This window comes from Chionomys nivalis, chromosome 1 (genome assembly GCF_950005125.1).
Source record: "Chionomys nivalis chromosome 1, mChiNiv1.1, whole genome shotgun sequence".
NCBI lineage: Eukaryota > Metazoa > Chordata > Mammalia > Rodentia > Cricetidae > Chionomys > Chionomys nivalis.
Genome location: NC_080086.1, coordinates 63,155,252 through 63,172,202, shown reverse-complemented (window position 1 = coordinate 63,172,202; position 16,951 = coordinate 63,155,252). Strand labels below are relative to the sequence as shown.

Below are 16,951 nucleotides of genomic sequence, written 5' to 3'. Positions count from 1 at the left end.
GTTAAACTATATATATACACTCAGCTGCATACACACACACACACACACAAAGGCATGCTGAGTTTCCAGGGTGCTGCAGTTTTTCCATCTGAGAGCCCAGTCTACTCAATCTGGGATTTTCTGTGTTTCTGTTTCCATGTGTTTATATTTTCTTCATTTTTCCTCACCATCCCAGTCAGGTTCATCCCTGAGGTGTGCAGCATTCAACAACTGTCTACATATCAACAGAACTATCCATTGCACCAAAGCAGGAGTAATACAGAGTTGTCACCTTTCATTCAGTCATTTCCCCGTTTCATTACTGTCAATCATGGAAAGTTCCAGAAATAGAGTTCATCCATTTAAAGTGCATGTTCTTCTAAGTAGTACAATGGATCTCACGATCCTGTTCTGCTGGGAGCCGATTCGAGTGGCCGCCATTACAAGATGGCGCTTGGCCCCGGCCTTGCTTGCTGGACAGCTCCATATTAGGCAATGCAGTGGAACCGTGCCTCTTGTATGTGCAGTGACGATGATGTGCTTAGGGCCAATCCCGTGGCCAGGAGCATCGGCAGGCGCGCATCGGCCAATCCAGGCACGACTCGTTCCCTTACCCCCTATATAAGCAGCTGCCGTTTGGCGCTCGGGGCCCCTCGCTTCCGCTCTCCCTTCAACCAAGAGGCTCCAATAAAGCGTGATTTGGGAAGAATCCTCGTCTGGTGATTGTCTTTTCCTGCTGGTCAGGGAGTTCGCCGCACTGTTCCTTTTGTAAACAGAAGTCTCTAGCACACTCAGACTAGTGTGTCTTCCTTATTAGACCAGCTGCTGTGCTGCAGCGCTTGCAGTCAAGCAAGCATTATTTATCCAAATGTCTCCAAAGCACAGAATAGAGACACTGGAAAATTGCTGCAAATGGAATGTTTGCAACATCTCAAAATCATTCGTGTGTGTGAGTGTATGTATGGGGGGGGAGCAAGGGGGCAAGAGAGAGAAGGCAAGGGGGGGCAAGAGAGGGGGGGAAGAGAGAAGGGGCAAGGGTGGGGGGAGAGAGAGAGAGAGAGAGAGAGAGAGAGAGAGAGAGAGAGAGAGAGAGAATACATAGAGAAGACCACTATCAATGCTGAAACCTTGGCATTGGATCTCTGGCCTCCAGAACTGTGAGAAAGTAAACATCACATAGGACATTTAGGCTACCGTACCCTGTTACAGTGGGCAGAACTAGGGTAACCTTTCTCAGATAACAGAGAGGCATAAACTTCTCAATGCGTTTTACCAGGCCAGCCATTACATTAAAACCCCTCACAACACTTTACACTAAAATAAAATCATAGCCCAACACCACTTAAAACAATCATTTAAAATTCCTTAAAAACTAAAAGAGACATAAAAAAGAGAAAAAATCAGCTGAGGTAGACTTTGTTCAGCAAGTGAGGCCCTAAGTTCGATTCCCAGAATTTAAAAGTAAACAAAAGAACCCAAGAGTCAAAGAGGTTTATTAAGAATGCAAGGCTGGCCGGGCGGTGGTGGCGCACGCCTTTAATCCCAGCACTCGAGAGGCAGAGGCAGGCGGATCTCTGGGAGTTCGAGGCCAGCCTGGTCTACAAGAGCTAGTTCCGGGACAGGCACCAAAACCACAGAGAAACCCTGTCTCGAAAAACCAAAAAAAAAAAGAATGCAAGGCTGATTTAGTATAAAATCCCACAATGCACAGGAAAGGCATTTGATATCAAATCCTACTGATGTATAGGAACGACACTTAACTCTTAAAATTTGCTAAACAAAAACCTTAAGAAAAATCACAGACAGAAAAGAACTAGGCTAGAGCCAAACATGACCAGCAAAAGAAAAAAGTCAATGAAATGATTGCTAATAATACTCTGCTATACTCCTAGACTGGAGTGTAGCATAATCGTCATCAGAGAGGCTTCCTGCAGCCAACTGATGGGAACAGATGCAGAGGCCCACAGTCAAACGTTAGGTGGAGGTCGAGAAATCCTGAGGAAGAGAGGGAGGAAGGATTATAGGAACCAGAGGGGTCAAGGACTGATGGAGGAAGGTCATTGGTTAAATAATAAAGAAACTGCTTGGCCCTCATAGGTTAGAACATAGGTAGGTGGAGTAAACAGAACAGAATGCTGGGAGGAAGAGGAAGTAGGCTCAGACGCCATTTCCTCTTCTCTCTGGGGCAGACGCCATGCCGCTGTGCTCCAGAGCAGACACGATGAAGCTCCAGCCCAGGATGGACGTAGGCTAGAATCTTCCTGGTAAGCGCACCTCAAGGTGCTACACACATGAATAGAAATGGGCCAGGCAGTGTTTAAAAGAATACAGCTTGTGAGTTGTTATTTCGGGGCATAAGCTAGCCAGGCAACCAGAAGCTGGGGTGGCAAAAACACAGTCCGCAGCTCCCACTACAAAGGACACCACAAATAACATAAAATAAAATAAAAAAACACACAGAATCACTAACCTGGGTTCATAGGGGCTCACAGAGACTGAACTGACAGTCAGGGAGTCTGCATGGGTCTGACCAGGCCCTCTGCATATGTCATGGCTGTGCAGCTTGGTCCTCTTGTGGGGTTCGTACAGTGGAGTGAGAGCTGTCTGACTCTTTTGCCTACTTTTGGGACCCTTTCCTTCTATTGGGTTTTCTCATCCAGCCTTAATATGAGGGGAGGGGCCTAATCTTATTGCAACTTGATATGCTATGTTTGGTTGATATCACTGGGAGGCCTGCCCTTTTCTGAAAGGAAACACAGTGGAACTATAGGAGAGGAGAAGGGGGGGGGGTGGAGGGAGGGGGAACTTCAGTAGGGATGTAGTATATGGGAGGAAAACAGACACACAAACAAACAATGATGAAGCAATGGATGCCCAGCAGAAAGATATAAATCACTGAGGTGTCTGCCATGACAGTAAGCTGAGTCAGGACAAGAGCCAAGTGTTCTTGAATCTCGTAGCACACACATTGTGAACATGGCATTATTTTATCTAATTATTTTTAAATATTTTGGTTGTGGTGTTCTTTCATCTCAGATATGACACCAACATGCTCACCTGAGACTATATGTATATATATATATACACATATATATATGTATATATCAAAGTATTTCTAACAATAAGAGGAATATCACATGCTCAACAAGGTATCAATAGATAGAATGCTGTTTGAGAAAAGCCATAAAGCAATAGTTTATGTTTTGAATTATATTCCACACACATCTAAAAGTAAATTTCAGTTTAGCGGGCATAGCAGCCCGTAACTGCAACCCCAGCACTCAGGAGACAAGTATAAGATCATGTCTCAAAATAAACAGAATAGAATAGAATTTAAAGTCTCAGGTTAACCCATACCATGTGTGACCACAACTCTATACCTATTTGTTCAGAGAAACTTCTTAATTGTCTTTAATGCTTCCTTGAAACTCAACATCAGCAAAAACAAAAACCTACCTCCACCCTTGACAGGAACTGCAAGGCTTTGACCACTTAAATCTTCTGCTAACATCCAAGCTGGGAGGATTCTTTTCCTCTGGGCAGGGTGTGGATGGTGCTCACTGACACCACTCGGAGCATCTGAGGAGGACTAAAAGAATATCCATGAACTAATTCCTAAAGGTGTCATGCATCCTTAGTGAATTCGTAAAATGATTTACTTTGGAGAAAATTACCACTAACAGAGCGACCCACTACTGTAGACTAAATTAGTCAAATTTCCAACAGGAAATTCATTCCTATTGGTTTTGTCAGCCTAGTGTGACATTCTCTACAGACTTAAAAACAATGGATGCAGATCAATGCTGCAGGTGTTAACATATGCATGATTTCAGCTGTCTTTCCGTGAGATAAAGACCATGTTAGGAAGGGGCTTCTTAAGTCTCTCACCATAGGCTCTAGGGCAGTACACTTGGTCTTGGGTATTCCAGGGCTTCCTTGCAGCTGCGAAGCACCAGCTGTCTTATCGGGTGGATTAATCACAGGGGACTTCTGCATGTCACTCAACACATCCTCTTCATCAAGAGTTTGACTGTTCCTAGAAAATAAAACAGAACTTGGTTTTCTATCATTTACAACACTTCTGGTGGTACCTGACGCTGGTCAGTTCTGCACCTCTGAGGACTCTCACTGCGGTACTGGGCTCCTCTGTCAAGGTTAAAAAAACTAAAAACACAGTTTCTACTATAGTAGAAGGGTTGTTTCTGTTTGGTTTTTACCTCTGGCCACATATATTATCACATATATCATATATTTTATATATATAATATATTATCACAGCGTGCACTCGTCTTTCGAACTCATGGGCGAGGCCTGAGAGACGGAGCAGCGGTTGAGAGCACTTGCTGTAGACCTAGGTTTAGGACCCAGTACCCACAGAAGGCTCACAACCGTCTGTTACTCCAGATCCAATGCCCTCTTCTGGCCTCTGTGGTCAGAGGCATATATATGGTGCAATTACACACACACACACACACACACACACACACATCCAAGCAAACATGCACACATATAAAATAAAAATGAATACACCTTTAAAAATGAAGATAAGGGATTTCAGAAATGGGCAGCTGAAGAGGCCGACTCGCAGTTTTGAAATGTTCTTTTAGTGGCTTTAAAATAAAGAATTATCTCTTTCAAGGAGACTTGAAGTTCAATGGCAGGAATCATAATAAACGGCAGGAACTATATTCCATACAAGATTACTCTATATTTGTTTACTAACTCAGAAGCTGGTGGGCATCTTTCCCCACTTGGACTATTATGAATAATGTTACCTGTGATTGCATGTATAAGGCTTCGTGTGAATATGTTTTCAATTTGGGGGCATAAACCCAAGAGGGAGAGTGCCAGGGCACACAGCTGTTTATATTTCTAAATGTCTAAAAGCTTATCAGAATATGGGCATTCCAAGGAGAATGTACTGTTTCATAATAGCACACAGTATATGGGAGCTATGGTTTCTCCGTACGCTAATAACAACATTCACTAATGTCTTTGCTTACGGCTGCCTGGTAGCTTCATGAGCATTTGTTTCAAATCATTAAAAGTTTCTCATTATAGATTTGACTTAAATCCCAATGACTAATGATGCTATCTTTTCATGTTATTATAAGAAAATATTTTTCTAATCAGTTGTGCATTTTAAAACGGGTTGACCTTATGTTGTTGAATTATAACTGCTTATATAATCTGTAAGTATGTTATAGACATACGTGATGTACAAATTTCTGTCATTCACTTGTCCTGTGTGTTTCTGGACTGTGCTCTTATAAGCATACATATCTTCATATGGGAGAAAACCCAATTTCTCCAGAGCTCCTGTCTGTGCTGTGCTTTGATGTTAGACTCGTAAAGTTATACCTGAAGCAGGGTGGTAAAGATTTACACCTATGCTCACCCTCTTTACAGTTAGGTCTCTGATCCATTTTGAGTCTTACGTGATATAAAGCAAAAGCCTAACTCCACATTTTCCCTGTGGATATTAGCTGTTCCAGTACTTTCTGACATTTGACTTTACCCTGTTTAACCAGTATTGGGGGCCCTATCAACAGTAAAGACCGTAAATGTAAGGACTCGTTTCTGTCCTTCTGCCAGGACCACACTGTCTTGATGACTGTGCTTCATGGCAGGTTTTAAAATTGGGAGATGTGAGTTCTATAGTAATATTCTTCATATTTAAGATTGTTTGAGCAGTTAAGTTACCCTTAAGGGCTCAAAATATAGTCTAAGTTATATTCAAATATGTTACCTATTTTTATATTTTTAATATAAAATATACTACTAATACAAATGAGCTGACAGAAATAATTACAAATGAAATTTCTAATTTTCCTTTCATTTTTCTTTTATTAAAAAGAGTTTTTTTCATGCAATATATATGATTATGGTTCTCCTCCCCAACTCCTCCAAAAGCCTCCCAGTTCCTTTCCCATCCAGCTCCACACCCTTTCTGGAATCACAAATGAGTTTTAAAGTTATTTGCTGTCACATTATAATGAGATTTTCAACACTGTATTGCTTTGTTCAGAGTTAGTGCTTGAAACTAGCAGCTATTTACACAGAACCTAAGTGTTAAGAACTATGATAGTTTGGAAAAAAATAAGTTTACTGTGGTGGCATTTTATTTGATTTTAATAAATAAAGCTTGTCTGAAGATCAGAGAGTAAAACCGGTCAGCCTTGCAGACCAGGCAGTGGTAACACACGCCTTTAATCCCAGCCCTAGGGAGGATTGTAAAGCGGGAGGAGACAGCTCTCGGTCTCAGTCTCATCCTGACATTTTTGGAGGCTGGCTGCTTTGCTTTTCGGATCTTCAGGATCTTCAGGTGGAATCCCAACATCTGACTCTGAGTTCTTATGAATCATGCATCAATTTACGGTAGTTTCCTTGAGACAATGTTTAAGAAAATCTCCCCGGGGTGAAACTGTGTGACCTCCTCATCCACAACAAAGTTTAGCCATAAAAACAAGGTCCTACTCCCATGACAGCATCACTCAGTCTGAGACCCAAGGAGCCAGCACGCACTCTGCATGCCATACTGGAGACACATCAGGAATGAAAAAGTCACCCTTCTCCCGTGTGTATTATTTAACTATTTAAATACAAAACCAGGTATATTTTTCCTCATTTGGATTTCTCTATGGTTTCTCAAAAGAAAAGTGTAAGCACTGGAATTTCTAGCGGAATAATTTCAGAGATATGTAAAATCAAGTGAAAATGAAAACTCAGAGGCGCTGTGCAGCCACGTGCTCCCACTGTAGGCTGTGGATGACACTACACAATCCTAAGACACTGAAAAATATGTGCACAAAAGCAGAATGAGAACCGACCAGGGGCTTTGTTTTCTTATTTTAACTGTTATTTTGTTGTTTGGGTTCTTTTCTTAAATATCCAATCACTTGAAAGAAAAATATGACACGTTAGAAGACTCTAACAACGGCAACAAAGTGCTATCTGGAGAGGATCCTCTCCCATCTCTCTAAACTACAGAGCTAAGCAGGCAGCAATGAGAGCACACCCTGTCTCCCTGTCTACAAATACTAATACATGCACACTGTTTCAATGAGAGTACCTTGTCGTATTTGCTCCAGTTAAAAACAATCAAAGCTCACTCAGCACACAAACTCAAATTTGTTCCTCTCCCTTCCATTCCATCCCTAAATGACTGAATATAATGTCTTTATAACTTCATTATATGAATGCATCTATTATTTGATAGAAATGGTATATACTTTTTATACTTGTAATTTTTACCTCAATATCATAGAGATTTGCCCAGGTTTTAATGAGGCTCTCCCTCCTCTCTCCTTCCCTTCCTCCCTCATTCCCTCTCCTTCCCTTTCTCTCTCTCCCTCTCTCTCTCTCCCTCCTTCTCTCCACTCTCCCTTTCTCTCTCTCCCTCCCTCTCTCTCTCTCTCTCCCTCTCTCCACTCTCCCTTTCTCTCTCTCCCTCTCTCTCTCTTTCCCTCTCTCCACTCTCCCTCTCTCTCTCCCTCCCTCTTTCTTCCCATTCCATGACCATTCCAGGTTGATTCTGCCATCCTCCAGGTATGAGGGCAGGCATTCTGGTGCAGTGCTGGGTAGTGGTCTGTAAGAACATTATTCTGGAAACAGCGGACTCGGGTCTGGAATCTGGACCTGTTATGCAACACTAGGCAAGTCTCAAACCTCTGTCTTCCTTCGACTGCAACATGGAGATATTCGTAGTGTGAATCCCTCCCACTCAATGTTACGAAGTCTCATTGCTCAAAAAATGAAGCTTATGCCATAATGAACAGTGGCTACTCCTAGGAGCTGTGTCTGGCAGTTCCATTTACTTCCCTTCCTTTGCTCACTGTTCTACTTTCTATACAAACACCTAGATGAGTAACTGCTATACAATCTTTCTTTAAAATCCCGACCATCTGGCAACCCTCAGATAACATTAGAAACATGACATCTCTCCTTATCCTGTGTCTGGAACATCAACTAACACCAAGCATGTGAACTGCCAGGGTGGGCAGCTTGCAGAAAAATAATCTGCTTATCTAAAGGAATTAGCCCTGGGAGCTGCTCGTTTCCAGTTAGAAGAGCAAGACAAAGAAAAAGCCCATGGCTAATGATGAAGATGCTGCCTTAAGACCTGTCCAGCACAGAAGTGCACCTCCTCTTCATCTCTATAAAAGCCCTTTCTGCACTTAGCTCCCCAAGATGGTCTTCTGGGGAGAAGAAAGCTCCCTCTACTTTTTAGGGTGGCTGCTCTTGAGTGTGCTCTTCTCTACCATGTGTTGGCCTCCAGTGTGAGCAGATGAACACGGGACTAACAACAAACTTAAATTTTTGATGTGGTAAACAATGTAAAATAGAGGTGGTTCTAAAATACCTAAAAACCTCAATGATATCAAGAACAGTCTAATGTATATGTCAGTATCTCCAATTAGTTCTAGAGGTCTAGTGTTTGAACTCAGCCAGTTAGAGGCAGAAACAAAGCCCAGCAACTCTGCCTGGCAACTGGCTCAGAAACTAGTTGTGAATGTGAACTCTATACCAAATTCAATGCTCTCGTCCTTCTACCTAACTTCTTCAGTTCCCCAGCTCTGCACTTTATGATGTCATTATAAGGTAAGTCAGTGATATAAGTCAGAATACCTTAAAATTTTTAATAAAGTTAAAAATCCAAGAAAACATATACTTAGTTTTGTCTGGTGGAAACATCAGGAACACAAAGGTAAAGAACAGCGCATACCGGAGCACACCATGAGGCATACATTCCCAAAGTCAGATGTTTTCCAGAAACACAAATTATATGGCTACTGCAGCCCAAATATGACTCAAACCTAGAATGATTTTCAGTGAGGCATTTGTGGAAGTGGTGAAATCAGATTCAAACACCATTACTCAAAAACTCACCTTAAAGTGCACTCCAGTTCCTCTTCAGCTTGTGTAGAGAAAACACGGAAAGAGTACTTGTTGAGTAACAAGGAGAAGCTATCCCCAGGATTCAGCCAGCACCACACATGTGTCTTCATTGGCAAGAGCTGGCTCTCCTCAGAGGAATGTTGGAAACACGGATTCGTATGGATCTAATCAATAAGAGAACACAGTGTGCAACAGAAAAAATACAACTAAATATGAAATGATCCCCAATTTTGGTATCAAAACAATTAAGTATAAAATTACTCTTGAAAGTTTAGTAAGCCTGGCACCTAGCACCATAATCATTTGCAAATGAAAAATAGGTTCCTGTGATATTTTGTTTGTGCTCTAACAAATAAAGCTCACCTGAGGATCAGAGTGGGGAGCTAGCCACACTAGTTAGCCATAGAGGCCAGGAAGTGGCAACATGCACCTTTAATCCCAACACTCAAGAGACTGAGGCAGATGGATCTCTGTGAGTTCAAGGCCACCCTGTGCTACATGAGGTTGAATCAGTCTAAAAAAGAAACAGAGCCAAGAGGTGGTGGCTCACACCTTTAATCCCAGCACTAGGGAGGTAGAGATGGTAAGTGAGATGGCTGGGCAGAGAGAGAAATATAAGGTGGGAAGAGACAGGAGCACAGATTTCAGTCTGATGTTTTATAGAGACAGCATTCAGTCTGAGGACTTGTAGAGACAGGATAGCCCATTTGGTCTGAATGTCGTAGAGGTAAGAACTAATGGCTGGCTGCTCTGCTTCTCTGATCTTCAGGCAAGCTTTATCTGTTACGGAACAAAGATAATATCACAACAGGTTCTACCTCCCATTCCTAAAGGAATCCAAAATAGCAAGCAAAATCAATTGATTAGTTAAATAAACCGCTCAATGGATAAGAAAGGTGAAAAAAATAATTCTCAGTATGGGAATGGTCCCCATTGTTAATCCAAAACACACTTGTCCCCTGGCAACAGCACTTCTTTGCTATTTATTTTTCCTAATAATTTCTGACAAAATTTAAAAATGAAAAACCATGAGGCAGGAGATGTGTTCAAATATCTCAAGGACTACTGCTTTCTTTCTAGCTGTAGTGAAGAATAATTCTACTTTTAAATAAAACCCCTTCCATGAATATCATTTAGATTGAAATCACAAGTAATTAACACATATCAAAAACAAAACTATTACTGCATTAACTATTTTGGATTATATTATTCCACTGACTGCCTCCATATTAGCAAAGATAATTAGTTTTCTCAAGAGTAATTTTTAAAAGACCTATTAAAAGAAACTTCAAAGTTTGCAGATATGAGCTGGTTAACAGTCTTCGCAGGTAAAGATGCCTGCCACTGTACTTGAGGACCTGAACTCGATCCCCAGAACCAATTTCAGCAAGATGTCCTCTGCTCGCTCGCTCTCTCTCTCTCTCTCTCTCTCTCTCTCTCTCTCTCTCTCTCTCTCACACACACACACACACACACACACACACAACACACACAAACAGTAATAAAAAAAATTTAAATGTAATCAAGGTAAAACTGGCTATTTCTCTTATTATTACTATTAGGTTTTGAAATAAAGAAGCCTTACTGTATAAGAACTTAATATATGATAATGCAAACAAAGCAATGTAAAATCTGTGATTTTTTTCAATAGATTCTAATACAGAACAACTCTCCCTGTGACCTTTCCTCTGTTACATTTACTAAATTATTTTATCTAGAGAAATCAACAATTTCCCTAGTGTACCAACTTAATCACTCAGCATTTTTTATTGATCAATATGACTAACTAAGAACGGAGAATATCATTTTTTAGGCAATAACACATTCTAAGGAATTATAAAAGATTGGTTTAAAACATCAAATCATCAAGCAGCTATCAAATCCACCCACAAAAACAGAGAATTAATGTTCCTTGATAAGCAACATGGAGCTGGTGCCCAATTAAAAGTTTCACCCATACTGACTAACATTCATGGTGCTGAAATGTATTTTGCATGTGACCAGAGAAGAAAAATAATGAACAATTTACTTAGTTACAAATCCTGGGGCCTACAGCAAAGACTGGCCTACAGGATAAAGCAGTAAAACGTGGCATAAATGTTATGGGAGAAACCAACCACTTTTTTAAAAATAAGATTTAAGGCCTGTTCCATGAGATGAACTCATGCCTGGCACTGCTACAGCAGACAAGAACCTGAGACTAAAGAGAGCGTGGGCCCAGGGGGAGCCTACTGCTACTATTCTGCTAAAGCAGTGGTTGTGATCCCTTTGGGGGTTGCAAATCAGATATACTGCATATCAGATAGATATTTATATTATAATTTATAACAGTAGCAAAATTACAACTATGAAGTAGCAACAAAATAATTTTATGGCTGGGGGTCACCACAACATGAGGAACTGAACTGAAGAGTCACAGCGTTAGGAAGTGAGAACTGCTGTAGGAAAGGAACACAGCAAGGAAATGATTCCTGATGTTATATGCTACAGCCACAGAGCAGAGCACACTCAACCCTCACTGGAGAAGCTTCTTCGTGAAGTAGACAGTAATTATCAAAATCCACAGCTGAACCATATGGAGAAAGTGGGAGACTTCGTAGGCTCAGTCCTAAATGGAAACCTTTATCAAACCCCCAAGGCTCGATGCAAAAGAGGAATGGGAAAGAGTCTAAGAGTAAGAGGCATCCCTGCCCCATACACAATACCATCTCTGTCCTAAATCAAAGTTAGATATATGGATCTAAGGTTCTTTATAATCTAAAATTTTATTCAACTAAATCATTAAAACTCTTTAAGGCAAATCAGCAGTTTTAGCACCCTCCCCCAAAAAAAACAACAATTTTAAAGAAAATACCTGTTATAGAATCATAAATCAGAAATGATAAAATGGAGAAAAAATTACTCCATATGATTAAAAGATCTGAGACTCTAATTCCTACTTGAAAAGTCGCTGTCTATATAAGATCATGCCTTTCAAGAACCTTGACACTGCAAGCTGTTAAACACAATGTCAAGTTTCTAAAAACAATACCAAGAGTAGAGTAAAAATAAACTTTCCTTTCTCCTGGGTCTAAGGGTCACATTTACTGGAAAATTCCTAAAAATATATATTAAGTAAAATTTAAAAGATAAACATAAGTATAGTTATAATTAAAATGCTTTACTATTTTAAACTCGAGTTTCCTATCTATAATCTTTATTTTTCAAATTTTATTTCCTGTATCGAGAGGGTTAGACATTGCTACAATACGCATGGAAGTTAGCTCCACTTTCCAGCTTCTGAGATAGCATTCCTTGTTTGTGCACAGTGTATTCATGTTTCGGCTGCTCTCATTTTTCTGCAGAAGCATTCAGATTACAGGTGCACATCACTGAACTATTTACCTACCAAACCAGCTGCCTCCTTGGTCCCAGAGAAGTCTTGTTCTAGTTTCTAGTGTATCTAGTACAGGCTAGTGTTCTAAAGGTACTAGAAAGGTCACACACAGTTGCTTTATGATCGGAATACAGTATAATTAATGACCCAGGGATAGTGAAGTGAGTCTCCAAAGGAAACCATTTTAACCGAATATCAATGAATCCTTGCAGAAATATAAGTCCTGGAAAAATTTTCTCTTTGAGTCAAAGAGAAAATTTTTCCAGTAACATCTTCTACTTCTGTTGCAGGAGGTCCTTCCACTCCTCCAGCCAATAGCCGCTGAGATACCAGCCCATTGGGGCATGGTCTCTTTCCCTTTAAAAAAGCGGCTACTTCCCTCCTCGCTCTCTTTACTTCCTGCTCCGGTTCCGGTGACTAGACTTCTTCCTAATTGCGCAGACGGTGATCTGTAAGTTTTTTCCCCTTTAAATAAATACCACCCTATTAATCATAATTCCAGACTGGTGTGGGATTGTTTATGACTTACGCCTTGATCTGGAACCCAACGTTTGGTTTTAGGACCCCTCCTTCCCCCGCTCGGCTGCCTGCCGCCAGTTTGGCCGCGGCCTGTGCCTTGCGGCCTGTGCCTTGTGCATGAAGCCAGCAGTTTAACATAAATCATTACACAGTGGTTTTTCTTGCTGCAGTTCTTTATATTTTCCCTTTAGACACCTAAGATTGACTTCAAGTCCCCATGCAGCCTATCGTTTGCCTCCCTACATGGATTTAAACTCCACAGGCCCATGTAGTCTCTGCCCGCGTGGTTTGCTCTTTTCTGAGTCGTTTTCAAATCTCCCTTGCAAGTGCAGCTCTTAAGCGGCGCGAACCAGAGCACGCGGTTACCGGTTGCCGAAAGCTGCAACCCCTCGGGACGACTCTGTCACGTGGAGGCATACACGGCTTCCGGGTTACTCTTCTCTACCCCTGGATTATGGGTTTATGGTTCCGTGTACGGAATTGATTTAATTACATTTACTTTGTTGAGCAACTTGCATTTCCCAGTTTTTAACAAATACTAGGCGGACACTGAAACAGGACCCCGTTTTCGTCTCGAGTTGGCAACAGCGCCACCTGCTGGAAAATAGGTAATATGGCAGTTTTCGTTTCCAACACGAATTTTACTGTTTTGGTTACCAAAACAATGGGTTATATCATGCAAGGTTTATATTACTATGGGAATAAATTAATTTACTGGTTACTAGGTTTCAGTATTCTTTTGCATATTCTATCATTTAGGAAGATTATGGCACTCCTAAGAACCATACAATCTTTACTAGAAATTCATGCAGGTCAGGAGATTCAGGATTCAAAAGATACAATAATAAAAAGACTTGAAATGATTGAAGAAATTATTGGAGCTGGTGAACAGAGTAAGAAGGCACAAGGACAGGATACAATGCCACCACCAGCTATTAGAACTGGCTTACCCAGGGTTTTAGCGACATACCCTGTAATTCATTCTGACAAAGTGTCAACTTCTAAAGGCTCAAAGGGAGTCAGAGAAGCTAGATGGATGCCAATAGCAATGAATGATCTAAAAGAAATTAAGCAAGCTATTGTTACCTTTGGCTTGCACTCTGCATATGTTAAGGAAATGATAAGGACTTGGGCTTCTAATGCTAGAGTTACCCCCCACGATTTCCATCAGTTAGTGTCTGCAGTTTTAGATAATGGACCTTCCTTGATGTTTGGAATCTATTTCAGAGAAGAATCCAAACATATGGAACAGCAAGGAAGAGCAAAAGGTGTGGAGGTTTCCCAAGATCATATTCTTGGTGCAGGAGAATATGCTGATCCACAGGTCCAAGCTCTTTATGATGATGAAGTACTGTGTCTATGTCACCAAGCAGCTTTAAATGCTTGGAATAGGCTACAAGATCCAGCAAAAAGGGTTGAATCATATACCAGAATTAGGCAGGGACAGAGAGAACTCTTTATTGACTTTTTGCAAAGAGTAATTAAAGCTCTGGTCATAGGGGTAACAGACCCAGAAGCTAGACGACTACTTCTTGAATCTCTAGCTTTTGAGAATGCAAACATAGAATGCAAAAAGATAATTGGGCCTTTAAAGTTTAGATCAGCACCTATAGATGAATGGACTCAGCATACAATGAATGTTGAGACGTTTAGCTATAATGATGAATCTTGGGTAGGTGAAGCGATTTCCAAAGCAATGAGGAGACATCAAAATGCCAGATGTTTTAATTGTGGTAAATTAGGACATCTGAAAAGGGATTGCAGGCAAAGGATTTCTAGGAAAAATATCCCTTCTGGGAATGACAAAAATAGGAGACCTCGGCCTTCAGGTATATGTAGGAGATGCGGTAAAGGCCGACATTGGTCCAACGAATGCAGGTCCACAACAGACAGACAAGGCAACCCGATACCATCGGGAAACTCCTTGAGGGGCCTCTCGCAGGTCCCCAAACCAACAGTGGCCCAGTCATTCCCAGTCACAGTGGAGAACGTGCCTCACCAAGAAAATTAAAAGCTCCAATTTCTGCTGTAAAAAATATTACTGGTCTAAATGATGAATTACGCATGGAGGATGAGTCAAAAAACCCAGTAGGACAGAGTAAACGTATATTTTGGCAGACTTCTATTAATGATCAAAGACCAAAGCTAAGAGTCTGTATAAATGGCACTTTTATTGAAGGCTTATTAGACACAGGTGCGGATGTAAGTATCATTACTCCAGAATCTTGGCATCCGAATTAACCTCTTCAAGAGGTAGATGTTCAGTTCCTGAGAATTGGAACCCTATCTCGTGTAAAACAAAGTACAAGATGGGTTGAATGCATAGGGCATGAAGGGCAAATAGGAAGACTAAGGCCATATATTGCCAATATTGCAATAAATTTATGGGGCCGTGACCTGCTACAGCAATGGAATACCCAGATTAACATTCCTGTAGTTCCAGGAACTCATAATTCTGGGAAGGATATAATGAGATATTACGGAAAAAGGTCACCAGCCATTCAGGCTGTACAAGAACATACAGCAAATACCAAACCTTTAGAGGTACCAACAGCCCTACCTTTAAAATGGCTAACTGAGAAACCAATATGGATCAAACAGTGGCCTCTAGCTGAAGATAAATTACAGGCATTGGAACAGCTGGTGCAAGAGCAACTAGATGCTCACCATATTGAAGAATCAACCAGCCCTTGGAATTCTCCTGTGTTTGTTGTAAAAAAGAAATCTGGTAAATGGAGAATGGTGACAGATTTAAGAGCTGTCAACAAGGTAATTCAACCTATGGGCCCACTACAATCTGGAATTCTTTTGCCTTCTCTATTACCAAAAGGATGGCCTCTTATAGTTATTGATTTGAAAGATTGTTTTTTTCACTATACCGTTACAAGAAAAGGATAGAGAAAAATTTGCCTTCACAGTGCCTACTTATAATAATTCTCAGCCTAATAGGAGATATCAATGGACTATCCTCCCACAGGGTATGCTCAATAGTCCTACATTGTGCCAATATTTTGTAAGTAAGCCATTGGAAATAATTCGTAAACAATTCCCCAAGTCCATAATTATCATTACATGGATGACATCTTGTTATCTGATTCAAATAAAGATACTTTAGAAAGGATGTTTGAAGAAGTAAAGAAAGTCTTGCCTAGGTGGGGATTACGAATTGCCCCTGAAAAGATTCAAAGAGGAAATTCTATTAATTACCTAGGTTACAGAATAGGGTTAGAGAAAATTAAAACGCAAAAGGCACAAATTAGGTGAGACCGGTTAAAGACTCTTAATGACTTCCAAAGATTGTTAGGAGACATTTCCAGTCTACGACCAGCTGTTGGGATAACACCTGATCTAATAGTTCATTTAAACAAAACCTTAGATGGTGATAAAGATTTGAATATCCAAGAAAACTGACAGCTGAAGCAGAAAAGGAACTGACAATGATTGAGGAAAAATTACAGGAGGCACATGTGGATAGGGTGAACCCAAATCTTAGCTGCATCCTAGTCATATTGCCTTCCAGAATTTCTCCTACAGGGATTCTAATGCAGAGGGAAGATATTATTTTAGAGTGGATATTTATACCTAATAAACCAAGTAAAAAATTAAAAACTTATGTGGAAAAAGTCTCTGAATTAATTATAAAAGGTAAGCTGAGACTTCGTCAACTAGCAGGTATAGACCCAGCAGAAATTATAGTGCCTTTTACTACTGAAGAAATAAAAAAGTTATGGGAAGACAATGAACCATGGCAAAGAGCTTGTGCTAATTTTTTGGGAGAAATTAATAGCAACTAACCCAAAAGTGGTAGACTTAACCTCATAAAGAGAACTTCTTGGATTCTTCCTAGAATTGTACATGATGCTCCAATAACTGGAGCCCATAAGTTCTATAATGATGCAAATAAATCAGGGAAAGCAGGTTATAAGTCAGATGAATTGAGTAAGGTAGAACAAAGCCCTTATAATTCTGTCCAGAAGGCAGAATTATATCCCATTCTTATGATGCTAAGGGATTTTAAAGAACGTCTTAATATAGTACAGATTCACAATATGCAGAAAGAGTTATCTTGCATATTGAAACCACTGAATTTATACCAGATGACACAGAGTTGACTTCATTGTTTATCCAGGTACAAGACATAATCAGGAACAGGCTTTGTCCGATGTACATAACACACAT

General features: G+C 40.6%; 1 protein-coding gene across 3 annotated transcripts in view; it reads right to left on the bottom strand.

The window, feature by feature from the left end:
* Positions 1-16,951, bottom strand: part of Aplf (aprataxin and PNKP like factor) — a 54,342-nt gene that overhangs the window by 30,870 nt on the left and 6,521 nt on the right. For all 3 annotated transcript variants that reach the window (XM_057771779.1, XM_057771790.1, XM_057771799.1), the window contains exons 3-5: positions 8,869-9,041; positions 3,868-4,015; positions 3,436-3,568 (exon numbers count right to left, since the gene is read on the bottom strand). In XM_057771779.1, coding sequence (XP_057627762.1) covers positions 3,436-3,568; positions 3,868-4,015; positions 8,869-9,041 — 454 coding nt within the window. The remainder of the gene's footprint in view (positions 1-3,435; positions 3,569-3,867; positions 4,016-8,868; positions 9,042-16,951) is intronic.